Source organism: Gopherus flavomarginatus, chromosome 2 (assembly GCF_025201925.1).
Source record: "Gopherus flavomarginatus isolate rGopFla2 chromosome 2, rGopFla2.mat.asm, whole genome shotgun sequence".
Lineage (NCBI taxonomy): Eukaryota > Metazoa > Chordata > Testudines > Testudinidae > Gopherus > Gopherus flavomarginatus.
The window spans coordinates 200649064-200662790 of NC_066618.1; the positions used below are offsets into that span (position 1 = coordinate 200649064).

Genomic DNA, 13727 nt, shown 5'->3' on the forward strand with positions numbered 1-13727 from the left:
AATCCCAACCCTATCCCTTACCCACATTTAAACACAAGATTATCGACTAGCTGAGGCAGTTGTGATCTTATTGGACTAAATTCACCCCAGTGTCAGTGGAAGAAAGTTCACTGGCTTCGGTGGAACTGAGCATGCTTAATGCTTATATTAGACATAAATTTGACCTGGTATTTTTAAAAGCAAAGTGTTAAGAACTTGATGTAGATAGACAACACAACCACATATCACACTGTACTTTTAAAATCAACTAGAACACATGAACAAAAACAGCAGCTGACTTAAGAGACAGGCAGAAATGTGCAACTATATTTGTCAGTGTATAATCAAATCCCAAACGATTATTGCAATAGCAGTGGCTCAATAGGAATTTTAATTTCCAGCCACCTTTAACCTCAACAAAGGGAAAGCTTCTTCACCCCCCTTCCCACACCTGCTCAGAGATTGACAGTATTAGCTGCTACAATAATGTATTATCTTTTACATGGAATTTTTAAAACAACAGAGAAAAAGCCATTTAAACATATATTAAAGCTATGGTTTTGGGAAACTGAGTATCAACTCTATAGGGAGAAAACAAAAAAATGAAAACTTGTTATGTATATCATTTTTATAAACATACAAATTATTTATATAATACAAATTGTTAATGCTGTAATATTTTTGAAATTATGTAAGTATTCCCTGACTTTAAAACATCCTACTACCTTAATTTAACCAAAAATAGTACCAAATAAACTAGTGATTATGTATTTTGTACATTTTTAACTTCAGTTTTGGAGCTCACACTCAAACTACTTGATGGCTTTTCTGAAAATAATGAACTCTCACTTTTTTTTAGAAAGAAAAAAAAGGCATAGCACCTTTCAAAGCAGGCTTTTTTGGAGTGTTTATGCTAAAAAATTAAAAGCAGCACAGCTACAGGAAACAGTGATAGCAAAAACTATCTAAAGTGTGCATGTATGAATGCTCAATAGACACCATATTTTAATTATATACTGGCAACATTCTGGAAAGCAAAAATGATAGCCAGAGATACAAGCACCTTGTTAGGAGAGTAGCAGGAAAAATTGCAGCTATATTCTGATCACAAGTAAATGATAGCTCAACATCCCATCGATACTGATGTACATCAGCTATCACCACCACCCCAAAAATTCAATATTTGCTTCAGGATTTCATTTTGTTTATTGAATACTCCATAGATTCTTTTGTGAATGAAATTTTTATTTACACACGGTATCTAGAAGCAGATACATAAATCCTTATACAATTATTTTTCAAAAATGTGCAAGAAATTACTATAATTTTGTTTACAAACCAAAACACATTAAAATCAATGGACTTTGGATAATTCATTCTGTGGTGTGCTTAGTACAAATAATGCACACCTAGCTTGAAACATACAGAAAAATGTAAACTACAGCAATCTGGATTGCAAGTATTAATTTCATGGGACTCCATCACCAAGATAAAATTCTTTAACTCAACATGTATTAATACAAAACTCTGTAAGAATTTTTTTCATTATCTATGTGTAGGGTTTAGAGCACTTTCCAGATACAGCAAACTCCATAATATTTTGTGATGTTATGAGCTATTAACTATTCCACGTCTATTAATAAAGAATGGTTTTTAATATTTTTCTTTGTAGAATTTTAAAAAGTATTAAAAGAAATAAGATTGGCAATCAATATTGTACCCATCATTTAGCTTAAAATTTAAAAGTTATGTAACTGAGAACCATTCCTTACTGGAATCACAGGCAATATATTGCTGGTATTATGATTTAATTTACATATCCATAATTCACTCAGTATGAAACACAGAAAAGAAAAACTGCTCATATTTTGATTAGCCCAGCAGTCAATTTTCATATAAAAGCACCTCTTAGCATGATCAGGATATGAAATGTATATATTTGAAAATAAAATTTCTAATTAATAATAGCATTTCTAAGGCTACTAATGGTGGAAGCCATCTTGATAAAAAAGATGGTATTGATTGATGTCAGCAGCAGCATAAGGGACCTGCGACCTGACCAAAGAATATAAATAAACTTCAATTTTGCTGTTCAATTAACTACAATTAACACTGTTGTAAGAATCAGAAAAAACCTTTCTGACATAATATCGAAATACAAGCTATAGCTTCATTCTTCTAATTAGTTAACCAGCCAGTGTCACCAATAACTTCCATCAACTTGTAGCTTCAGAAATCAATTTTATTTCAAAGTTTCATCTTCAAATACATTTTCCAATAATTCAGTTGCAACATGGGCCTACTCTGCACTACGCGTTTAAACCGAATTTAGCAGCATTAAACTGATTTAACCCTGCACATGTCCACACAACGAAGCCCTTTATATCGATATAAAGGGCTCTTTAAATCGATTTCTGTACTCCTCCCCAACGAGGGGAGTAGAGCTGAAATCGGTATTGCCATGTCAAATTAGGGTTAGTGTGGCCGCAAAGTGACGGTATTGGCCTCCGGGTGGTATCCCACAGTGCACCATTGTGACCGCTCTGGAAAGCAATCTGAACTGGGATGCAGTGGCCAGGTAGACAGGAAAAGCCCTGTGAACTTTTGAATTTCATTTCCTGTTTGCCCAGCGTGAAGCGCTGATCAGCACAGCTGGCGATGCAGTCCCAAATCCAAAAAGAACTCCTGCAAGGACCGTACGGGAGATACTGGATCTGATCGCTGTATGGGGAGACAAATCTGTTCTATAAGAGCTCCGTTACAGAAGACGAAATGCCAAAGCATTTGTGCTATGTGACACGAGTAACAGAAAGCCAAAGAATCAAATAGACGCTCATGGAGGGAAGGAGGGGGTACTGAGGACTCCAGCTATCCCATAGTCCCTGTAGTCTCTAAAAAGTATTTGCATTCTTGGCTGAGCTCCCAATTCCTGAAGGGTCAAAAACATTTTCCCGGGTGTTTCAGTGTATATGTTGTAAATGTACACCCTTCCCCCGACCCCCCCGGAAAGAAAAGGGGAAAAAATCATTTCTTGCCTTTTTTCAATGTCACCCTATGTCTACTGCATGCTGCTGGTAGACGGGATGCTGCAGCGCTGAACACCAGCATCCCCTTCCTGGTGGCTGATGATGAAGATGGATATCAGTCATATTGCACCATCAGCCCGTGAGTGCTCCTGGCTGGCCTTGGTGAGGTTGGCTGGGAGCGCCTGGGTAAAAATGGGAATGACTCCCGGTCATTCCCGGCAGATGGTACAAAACGGCTGGTAACCATCCTCATCATAGCAACTGGAGGCTGAGCTCCATCAGCCCCCACCTTTTCATGTCTAAAGAAAAAATTCTGTACTGCCTGGACTATCATAGCAGCGGGAGGCTGCGCTCCTCTCCCCCACCCACCCTTTAATGTTCTGCCTAAACTATCATAGCAGCTGGAGGCTTCCTCCCCCTCATTTTATCTCACTAAAAAGTCAGTGTTTCTTATTCCTGCATTATTACTTCATCACACAAATGGGGGGACACTGCCACGGTAGCACAGGAAGGTTGGGAGAGGAGGAAAGCAACGAGTGGGATTGTTGAAGGGGCACCCCCATGAATGGTATGCAGCTCATCATTTCTGCAGGATCTCTGGGGCTCTGACACGGAGTGGCTGTGCTCTCTGGTTCTCTAGTACACTTGCCCCATATTCTAGGCAGGTCTGACTCTATTTTTAGACAAAACATAAAGAAGGGAATGACCCGGGAGTCATTCCCATTTTTGTCCATGCGCCCCCGGCCGACCTCAACGAGGTCAGCCAGGAGCACCCATGACAGCAGCAGACTGTACAAAATGACTGATAATCATCATCTCATTGCCAATTTACAATGGCAGAGGGTGCAATAGGGATGGTAACCGTCTCTGCTACCTTGCAAAGGCAAATGAATGCTGCTCTGTAGCACTGCAGTACCATGTCTGTCAGCAGCATCCAGTACACATACGGTGATAGTGAAAAGGCAAAACGGGCTCCATCATTGCCATGCTATGGCGTCTGCAAGGGCAATCCAGGGAAAAAGGGCGCAAAATGATTGTCTGCCGTTGCTTTCACGGAGGAAGGATTGAGTAACGACATTTACCCAGAATCACCCATGACACTGTTTTTGCATTGGGATCTCAACCCAGAATTCCAATGTGTGGGGGAGACTGCGGGAACTATGAGATAGCTACGGGATAGATACCCACAGTGCAACGCTCCGGAAATCGACACTAGCCTCGGTGCATAGACGCACACTGCCGAATTAATGTGCTTAGTGTGGCCAGGTGCACTCGACTTTATACAATGTTTTACAAAACTGGTTTATGTAAAATCGGAATAATCCCGTAGTGTAGACATACCCTCTGACTGTTGTACTGAATAAAACAAGCACTGTTTTACTTTAAAGGAACAGAATTAAATTGTTTTTATTTTATTTTTATTTAATTTTTGTTTATCTTCTATTAAAGGCCTGAAAATAACTTTTTTCAACCTACCATATTTGTTTTCTTCCATTTGGCAAACACAGATTTTGTTCCTATATTTGTTATGGAGCACAAATGAAGACTGTCTTTCCTGACTACAGTTGTTGCCCTTTAATAATTTTCAGCTGCTTTGTAACTAAACAACATTACTGTGGCTATCACAGTAATCATTATAATAAGCAACTATAAGTCAATGTTGTCAAAATAGGGTTTCTTAATCTGTGCTCCTACGACTGGAAGACTGCTTCAGTAACAAAAAGAGAGAGATTCTGAATCTGGTAGCTTTTAAAAAAATGTCTTTACAGAATGGTGGATTTCAAAATATTTGAAATTTAGGACATTACAGCATCAGATTACAAAAAAATTCTAGGCAGGTCTTCTCTTAGGTCTGAAGTACTTGTCAGGGTCCTTTTAATCAAACCTATGGAAAGCTCATCAAAAAGAGGCAATTAGAACTGGACCTTTTACTAAGTTTACAATTAAAGTACACAGCAAGGAAGGCAACTCAAAATGCACTGGATGAATTTAACCAAAAGTAATATTTCATAAGTGTCCAACTCTGATAGGTGACCAAACGAATAAATGAAGACATGGAAAAGAAACTTAGCACACAAGTTCACATACATTTTCTTAATACAGCAATGAAATTGGGATATTAAAGTTTCAGATGTTTAAGCCCTTACGCAAGGTCCATTAAATACTTATGCACAAAGCATATTTTAAATGCATCTTTAAGTTTGTTAAACACTGGGATATATTTCCTAATTTTATATCATTGCCTAACGTACTACACAATTCTAGAGACTTTGTAAAGTGTACAGTCCCTCTGGATTGTGTGGGGGAAGAATTTTTAAAGTGAAAAAAATGTGAAAGGTTTCATCCTAACAAGCATGTTTCATATTCCATAAAAATGACTTCCTCTGTCCTCTACTCAGATAGAATCAGAACACTGTACCATGTTATAAGATTATTGTGCCTTTTTTACTAAAGTTTGTAGCCCTGATTCAAAGAAGAAAAAAACGTCCAGAAGAGAGAAATCTGGATTCAAGCTTGCATAAATATATATGAATGGCAGAGACAACAAATTAAACATATATACTTTGCTGAGAATATTTTTTTAAGTTTAAAAATATTATTGGACAAAAGAAGAAATCATCATCCTCTATCCCTCAGAACAGACAGGCTTTATCTGCCTTTGATTTTTTTTTTTAAAATACTGTGGTCCAAAAAATAAATTAAAAAAAATATATAAATTTAGCATATCAATTCAGGCAACCCAAGATGTAGTGCTACTGCAGCACTTTGCAGCAATAGTGTATTCAATGCTACAAATTCATTTCAGGGGGCAAAAAAGCTAGATAAAATAACCAAAAGAAAATGATCCAAAAAGGATTTATCCCAGCCTTTTTCTATGTTGATCTTTACTAAGCAGCAACTTCTACCAACTGCTGACAGAGAAGGTGACATGCTAAAAAATATAACATTGATTTAAAAACAAAACTAAAACACAAATTTAGTCATGATCACCTTTAAAATTGAAAGCACAAATGTAAAATAGCTATAAAGGGAAACACCAATATGATGAATATTGCACAAGGAAAACTTTGCAATCTAGGGCCCAGTCTCCCAATCCAGAAATCTCTTGTAGAAAGTCAGGCTCCCCTTAAGACTTTTTAAATGCCACTATCCTTGTCAGATGTCAGAAATATTTACTAAATTGATATGATACTTTTATGTCAAAACAGTCAATTTTCATAACAGTGCCTGAGACTGTTAGTAACAAAGCCCTTTTCTGTGGCCACTGTATTAAACCAAAACCCCTTCTGTCACTAATTTCAAATATACAAAGGTTAAAAAAATGCAGCCTTAGGTATAATTTGTTTAAGCCCTCTCCAACCCCCCCACAAAATCCCAGAATCAAATACTAAATGTCAAAATGCAAGAGGGAAAGGGTGGGGCGGGGACAACCAACTGTAGTGTAGAAATTGTTTTCAGAAGTCTTGTCACATTATCACTTTAATTGATAGTTCCTACAATTAGGGAGATTTGTAGATTTTTTTTCAACAATGTCATTAGTAATCCATGTTTAACATCATTTTAAATGCTACAATTTCCATATTGATGCTCTGTACTGTTTTTCAAGGCTGTTTTTAAACGGAGAAGAAAAAATTATAAGGAAATTCCAAGAAAAAGAAAACTCAACCCAATTTCTCAAAGGCAAAATAGCGCATACAAACTATAAAATCATTTAGGAGAAAGGAGGTTTCCAAAGATATGCTGCATAACTATATTCCATCACACAGCTACATCGATTAAGTAGTTTTAAATTAGGGCAGTTCTATGGAGATGTTCATTTAGGATGCTGGGAAATCATTTTCACTGTATATCTAAATTCTGTAATTTATCTACCTGTATGTTTTGTCCACAATTATCTTTATAAAATAGGCAATTTTAAGAAGACAAAAATTCCATTCTACAAGTTTCATTTCACTTTTACTTATGGTTGAATACACATGAAATGCACTCAATGCATAAAAATCACAGTGGATAGCAGCACTTGGGGAAATTAAGGAGAATTTGATCATTCACATTGTGATTATTTTCTGCACATTGATGAAAGATAGCTATTTCACACTTCTAAAAACCTTGTAATCATTCTTTAAAAAAAAAAGCCCCCTCAAACAAACAAAAAACACCAAACATAAACAAACAAAAAAGATGCATTACCCTTCTTTACACACAAAAATGAAACATTGTTATGGCAGCAAAAGATTTTGATAGCAATGAAAATTTGTAAACTGTATTTCAATCTTTTTTTTTGTTCCCAAAGTGCAAGATGCAAGATTCCCATAAGCTTTCAGTAGTGCTTTTCTTGTAAATAATCCTTCATTTTGTTTGGCAAAGGCAGTTTCTGGATCAGGTCTATTCTGGTATACTGACGTATAACAAAACGACACAGGTACTGTAAGGAACGCACCTGCATAAACCGAGATACTGGGTTTGTCAATCTCACTGGGTAAGTTGCAGATCCAGGCAATCGAGACCTTGAATAGCAAAAAGCTCCATTTTCAGAGTCCCTGATTGAATGTTCAATTAGATCAACAATAGAAGTATGTCCCTCCACATCTGGTTGTTCATAAAAGCTAAACCTACCATTTGAATGTTCAATTCTAGTATGAAGGGTTTTACCATGGGAGCGAAAACTCAGGCTTAAAAGATAACGGTCATCAGAGCTATCTCGAACAAGAAATGAACCATCAGGCACATTTGACAGTTTTCCCTCTGCCTCCCAACGTGTGATAGGGCCCCAGTACCATCCTTGTTTTGCAAGTTTTTTCAGTTCCTCTGTGAGGCTCGTCACAACCATAGGACCACTATTTTGTACAGAGTCATAAACTCTTCCAACTCCTGGGGCAGAGTTAGGATCAAAATTCAAATGGCAGCGCATACTTTCAGCAACATGGGCATCTGTGCCATTCAGTCCATTAAAGTTCCTTTGGATTTGATTATTCTGAATCGGAGGTAGCAATGGTGAGAGTGGAGGGACATCACTGTGATTAACTCTTGGGCTTTGCAACATGACTCCTGTGGTACCAATCAACAAACCATTCACTGCCTGGTCCACAAATATATCTGGAGCAACAACTACATCTTGATCCACCTGACCCTCATCTTCATGAAAAGCATTTCCGCCCACTTGAGAAGAAACAGTTGAAACTTCCATGGGTGAGGAACTATCTAGACAGTAACTACGTGATCCTTCCAAAGGATACATTCCCTCATCTAAAGGCACAGTATACTGAATGTAGTCCTGAGGCATTAGTCCAATAACTACAGGCACATGTTCATCAATATGAAGATGTAGGTCCCCATTCTGGGATTCCGTACTTCTTAATGTATTGTTTTGTTCTTGAAACACACTATCTGACTGCAAGTCATGGAAGTCCTTTCGAACACCATTCAGCGCTGGGCTTGGGTTAGAGGAGTGGACCAAGGCCTTGACTTTCACTTCCATTTTGATACATGTCTCTTCTGAGTTTGTCGATCGAAGGGGCCATGGTGTTGGACTGTAATGGTGGTTACGGAGGGATGTGGATCTTAGAGGTCTTTGAGCTCTCACATCTTTAAAGGTTATTGGAGCAGATGAGGAAGAAAAGGTATCGTCATCAGCAGAGCTTACAGATGGCGTGCTGCCTTTCCCTTTCTGCTTTTGTTTTGCTGAAAGCCTTCTTTTTAAAGTACCCATTAAGCTTTCACTTTTTGATCTATTTTTGCCACCTTTTTCATCTTCACTGTTAACTTCACAGCTAGCCAAATCTTTACCATAGCAGCTGCCAAACAAGGAGTCATCTTTTCCAAATTCACTTAATGATGGCTGCTGAACCACTACAAAGTCACTTTCTTCTTTGCTTTTATTTAAGTTAAAGGATTTGCGAATTGTTTTGAGACTAATTTTCTTCATTATGACAAGCTACCAAGTCTGGCTCATCAAAAGCTCTTTCTGGTATTTTAGCCTTAACACATGTAGAGCAGCCTCTGCTTCATGTATGTATTTTATCCAGTCTCATTTAACTTCAAGAGCCATTTCCTGGAAACAAATAAAAAGACATTTAACTTCACAAAAACAAAACAAAACATTTTAAATGAAAACTACAGTATTTAAGAGATGGACACCAAATGAATGCAAAGCTGTACTTAGAAAATCCAGTCAAGTTCAAGAAATGACTTAAAAGTACAACATCTGCTTTTGAGTTGCCTGCCAGTTGTTCTGGTTTTAAAATCATATTTTAATTTTATATATAATTTTCCTCTCTCCTTTGCTATGTGAAAGACCAACCCAAACACAGGGGAAGCTGACTAATTGTTGAAGATGATAATGGGTACAACAAGCTTCCTACTCCAGGGCTAGATTGTGACGGTCTTAACATAGCCACAAGGAAATTTTCCTGTGTAGACAAGCCATAAGAGACCTTCACCCACTCTGTGTGCCCAGCCTCTTTGGTTCCCACATCATAAGTCCAGGCATGGGGGGTGGAGAGCAGAGAGAGCAAGGTGTGCCTGCTCAATACTACCCCTTCCCCTCTCTTTCCTTCCCCACTCCAAGAGTATGTAGGCAGAGAGGAGTGGGGAGTAGGTGGACCCTTGGCTCCATTCCCTCTCCCACTACCCCCAACTGAGATGAAATGGTGCGAGGGGCAGCACCAGGTAAAGGGCTACTTCCCCGCTACTCCCTACTGGGAGAATTCTTTGCCAGGGCTCCTCCTGAAGCAGCACAGCTACATGCCTCTCCTTACTCATGAGCCATGCAGTCTTGTAATATACCTTTATAATCTGTGCACCACAATTATATTCAGTCAGTTACTAACAACCAACCTTAATTTTTTGGTATAAATTATTACAAATGGAATTCCCCAAGTAAGGGCTGCAGGATCATGCTCAAACATTAATTACAGGATTTCTGTCACACTTCAAAATGCCTTTTAATTTAAAGAACACTTTAAGAAAAACCATGTGGCTAAAAGAAGAGATAACCACGAAAAACATTTTCTTGTTATTAAGGAGCAGTAGTTAAGAGTGAAATGAGAGTTTCATTCACAGAATTGGCAAAGAGTTCTGTGGCACCTTATAGACTAACAAACGTATTGGAGCATGAGCTTTCGTGGGTGAACACTCACTTCATCGAATGCATGACGCTTTTACAGATCCAGACTAACACGGCTACCCCTTGATAAATCACAGAATTGGACCTATAAGACAATATTAATAACAATAACAAAACCAAAACAGTCTCCTTCACATCTTATTACAGGGTAACATTTTTTTTTAAAGCAAATCAAACAAGGAAATTCAGAGATATGGGTATTTCCAAAAATTCCTTTCATTCACTTTTCAAAGATTCTCTCAACTCCCTTTTGAGTCTTTTCTTTAAAACAGGTGCACCCAGCAACATCAAATTTCACTTCTCTGAGAGACAATGTTAAGAAGGAGTTTTCACAGGTTTGAGGGAGTGCATGTAGGAATTACAGAGATCGTTAAAGGTGTTGTTGTGAAAATACCTAAATATGTATATAAGTAAAATACATAATGATATGGTATAATTATTATTAGAATGAGTTTGTGATAGCAGAATTACTCATGAGTGGCAAAGTAGGGAGTAGCCAATAGAAAGCTACATTGGGGCCATGGGAGAGGAAACACTGTATATAGGATAAAAAGCCAACATGGAGAATAAGAAGGAGGTAGCCACTCATGGAAATGGGAGGCTGTCTAGTCCAGCTTACATTCCAACAGGGCTTGGATCTATGACTGGCTTCCAAGGTTTACAGGTACTTCTACTACTGAGCAATTCTTTAACATTTTTTCTTTAAATCTAAAGAAATACTCAAGGAAAAAACCACAATGAATCTATCATTTACAGCATTTACAAATTAAGTTTCTGGATTTCTTAATTCTCCCTGCGCTCTCCACTGTCAAACGTTAAGAACGTATGTAAAATGTTTGTAAATTGTAAGTTAAGGTTCTACTTTACAAAAATCAAACATATTTTAAATTATGCATATGTAGAGTATGATCATCCAAACTACCTTATCTTTGACCCCCTTGGAGCACCCTGAGAGCAGGCAACACACATCTGCAAAAACTTTATCACAAAGTTTCACTATGTTTAAGAATAAAGTATTAATTCTGAAGCCTTTAATTAAACGAATCGGTGGGAAGAAAGGAAAAGGTCATGTTTGAATTTTTCTTGGTTTTGAGTGCCACTGTGGGAGCATAGTAGTTCTGGTTTGGATTGATATAAACTGTGCATTAGCATAATTTTGATTATTTGAGGATTTTTGCAAAATGGAACCTTACCTTGGAATTTCAGGTTAACATATCTTGAGAAAACTACATTATCAAATAAAACTAAAGTAACTACTATATTGTAAAGCAGGGATTGGCAATCTTTGGCTCGCGGCCCATCAGGAAAACCTGCTGGTGGGCCAGACAGGTTTGTTTACCTGCAGTGTCCGCAGGTTCAGCCGATCGCAATTCCCACTGGCCGCGGTTTGCCGTTCCAGGCAAATGGGGGCTTCAGGAAGCGACATGGGACGAGGGATGTGCAGGGCCGCTTCCCACAGCACCCATTGGTCTGGAACGGCAAACCGCAGCCAGTGGGAGCTACGATTAGCCAAACCTGAGGACGCTGCAGGAAAACAAACCATCCTGGCCCACCAGCAGATTTCCCTGATGGGCTGTGGGCCAAAGGTTGCTGATCCCTGTTGTAAAGAATACAAGAGAACTGTGTCACAAAATGACACTGCTATATTTTAAAATGCTGTCGCTGCCAATATTTTCTCATGCTAGTCCAGAAAGAAAGATCTACCACTGCAACTGTGAACACTATGTTTCAGCACAGAAATCTTCTGGATTATAGGTCTACAACTTTTGGTAGTTAATACATTTATCAGATTAATAAAGCATATAATGAGAATGATGGTCATGTCTTGAAGTTATAAAAACTTATGCAGTCATGAGCAGGATTAACCTTGGTATGTCCGAGAGCACCAGTTTATTCATCCAGGAACAAGCAACGTGATCAAATGAACTATGGTCCTGGCCTGAAGCCCACTGAATCCAACTGAAATACTGAATTTAACTGAAATTGATTAAATTAAGTCCTATTACATATTGGACCATCCGCACTGAGAAGTCCAGTGACTTGGTTTAAGTTAAAAATTATATTGACCTTGCTACATTGCAGAGCTGTGAAAAATCTGGCACCCTAAACACTGCAGTTAGGTTGACCTAACCACAGTATAGATGCAACTAGGTTGATGGATGAATTCTTCTGTCAACCTAGCTACCACTTCTCAGAGAGGTGGATTAACTACATCAACAGAAAGATCCTTTCCTTCACTGTAGGAAGCATTTACACTGCAGCACTAGAGTGGCGTCCCTGCATAACCAACAGCTGTTCCTCTGTAGTGTAGACACATCCTTAGCCTCTCTCTGTCTCAATTCTTCCAGACATAAACCGCTAATAATGCTTACTTCTGAGAAGTAGGTAGGCCTTATATTGAGGGCTGTTAGTAAAGAACTGTACAGACATCATACAGATATGCAAAGAATGAAGCATTTAGGAACTCACTGGGACACTTTTGCATGCACAGATTTTTTTCATCTAGGGATGACAAAAATTAGTATATGTATTATTTCATGGAATGCATCTTGACGTCTTGTATGTTATAAAAATATCAGTTAACACCAGCAGGACAACTTCATTTGGAACTCTGTAAGAATTATACTATTGCTGAGATCCTGAACAGAAGTGCTTTCTCAGTAGCACCTCCTGCATAGTCAATTTTAATAAGATCTCTCGAAAAGTCTGCTGCAGATATCTGCTGCTGTGAATATGCAATAAATTATGCCATGGTGTTCCAAAGAGTCTGATGGACAATATAAATATTTTAGGAATATTCTGAGATCAAAGGAAGGAGAAAGCTAGAGAGACAAAATGAAATGAGAGTGGAGACAGCTGGGGACAAAAGAAAAAAAGAAAGAAAAAGAAACATAGTTCAAAAACTTTATTTTAAAGTCAGATTTTTACCAAACATAATTTAGAAGAAGACATAGACAGTCAGTGTAAACAAACTGTCTCACAGCCCAACAGCAGATTACTCTGAAGAGCCGCAGGTTGCCCACCACTGATCTAACCTGACCTGTATAAAACGGGCCATAGAAATTCCCTGTTTTAATTCCTGTTTGAACCAGATCATGTATTTTAGAAAAACATACAATCTTGATTTAAAAATTGTTAAGTTGTTCCAAGGTTAATTACTATCACTGTTAAAAAACTGCAACTTTTTCCAGCCTGAATTTGTCTAGTTTCAACTTCCAGCCATTAGATCTTGTTATACCTTTGTCTACTAGACTGAGGAACCAATTATCAATTTTTTGTCCCCATGCAGGTACTTATAAACTGTGAACAGGTCACTACAACTATCTCTTTGTTAAATTGACTAGATGGCGCTCCTGGGTCTTATCACTACAAGGCATGTTTTCCAATCATTTAATCATTCTCAGGGCTCTTTGCTGAACCCTCTTCAATTTATCAACATCCTTCTTGAACTGAGGACCCCAGAACTAGACAAAGTATTACAGCAGTGGTTGCAACAATGCCAAATGCAGAGGTGATATAACTGTCCTACCCCTACTTGAGATTCCTCAGCTAATACATCTATGGACTGATTTAGGTCTTTTGGTCACAGCATCACA

General features: G+C 38.1%; 1 protein-coding gene across 4 annotated transcripts in view; it reads right to left on the reverse strand.

The window, feature by feature from the left end:
• Window positions 1-2771: 2771 nt before the first annotated feature.
• SOCS6 (suppressor of cytokine signaling 6) overlaps window positions 2772-13727 on the reverse strand; it is a 47483-nt gene continuing 36527 nt past the window's right edge. For all 4 annotated transcript variants that reach the window (XM_050938819.1, XM_050938816.1, XM_050938818.1 and 1 more), the window contains one exon: window positions 2772-9057. In XM_050938819.1, coding sequence (XP_050794776.1) covers window positions 7327-8931 — 1605 coding nt within the window. In that variant the 5' untranslated portion in view covers window positions 8932-9057 and the 3' untranslated portion in view covers window positions 2772-7326. The remainder of the gene's footprint in view (window positions 9058-13727) is intronic.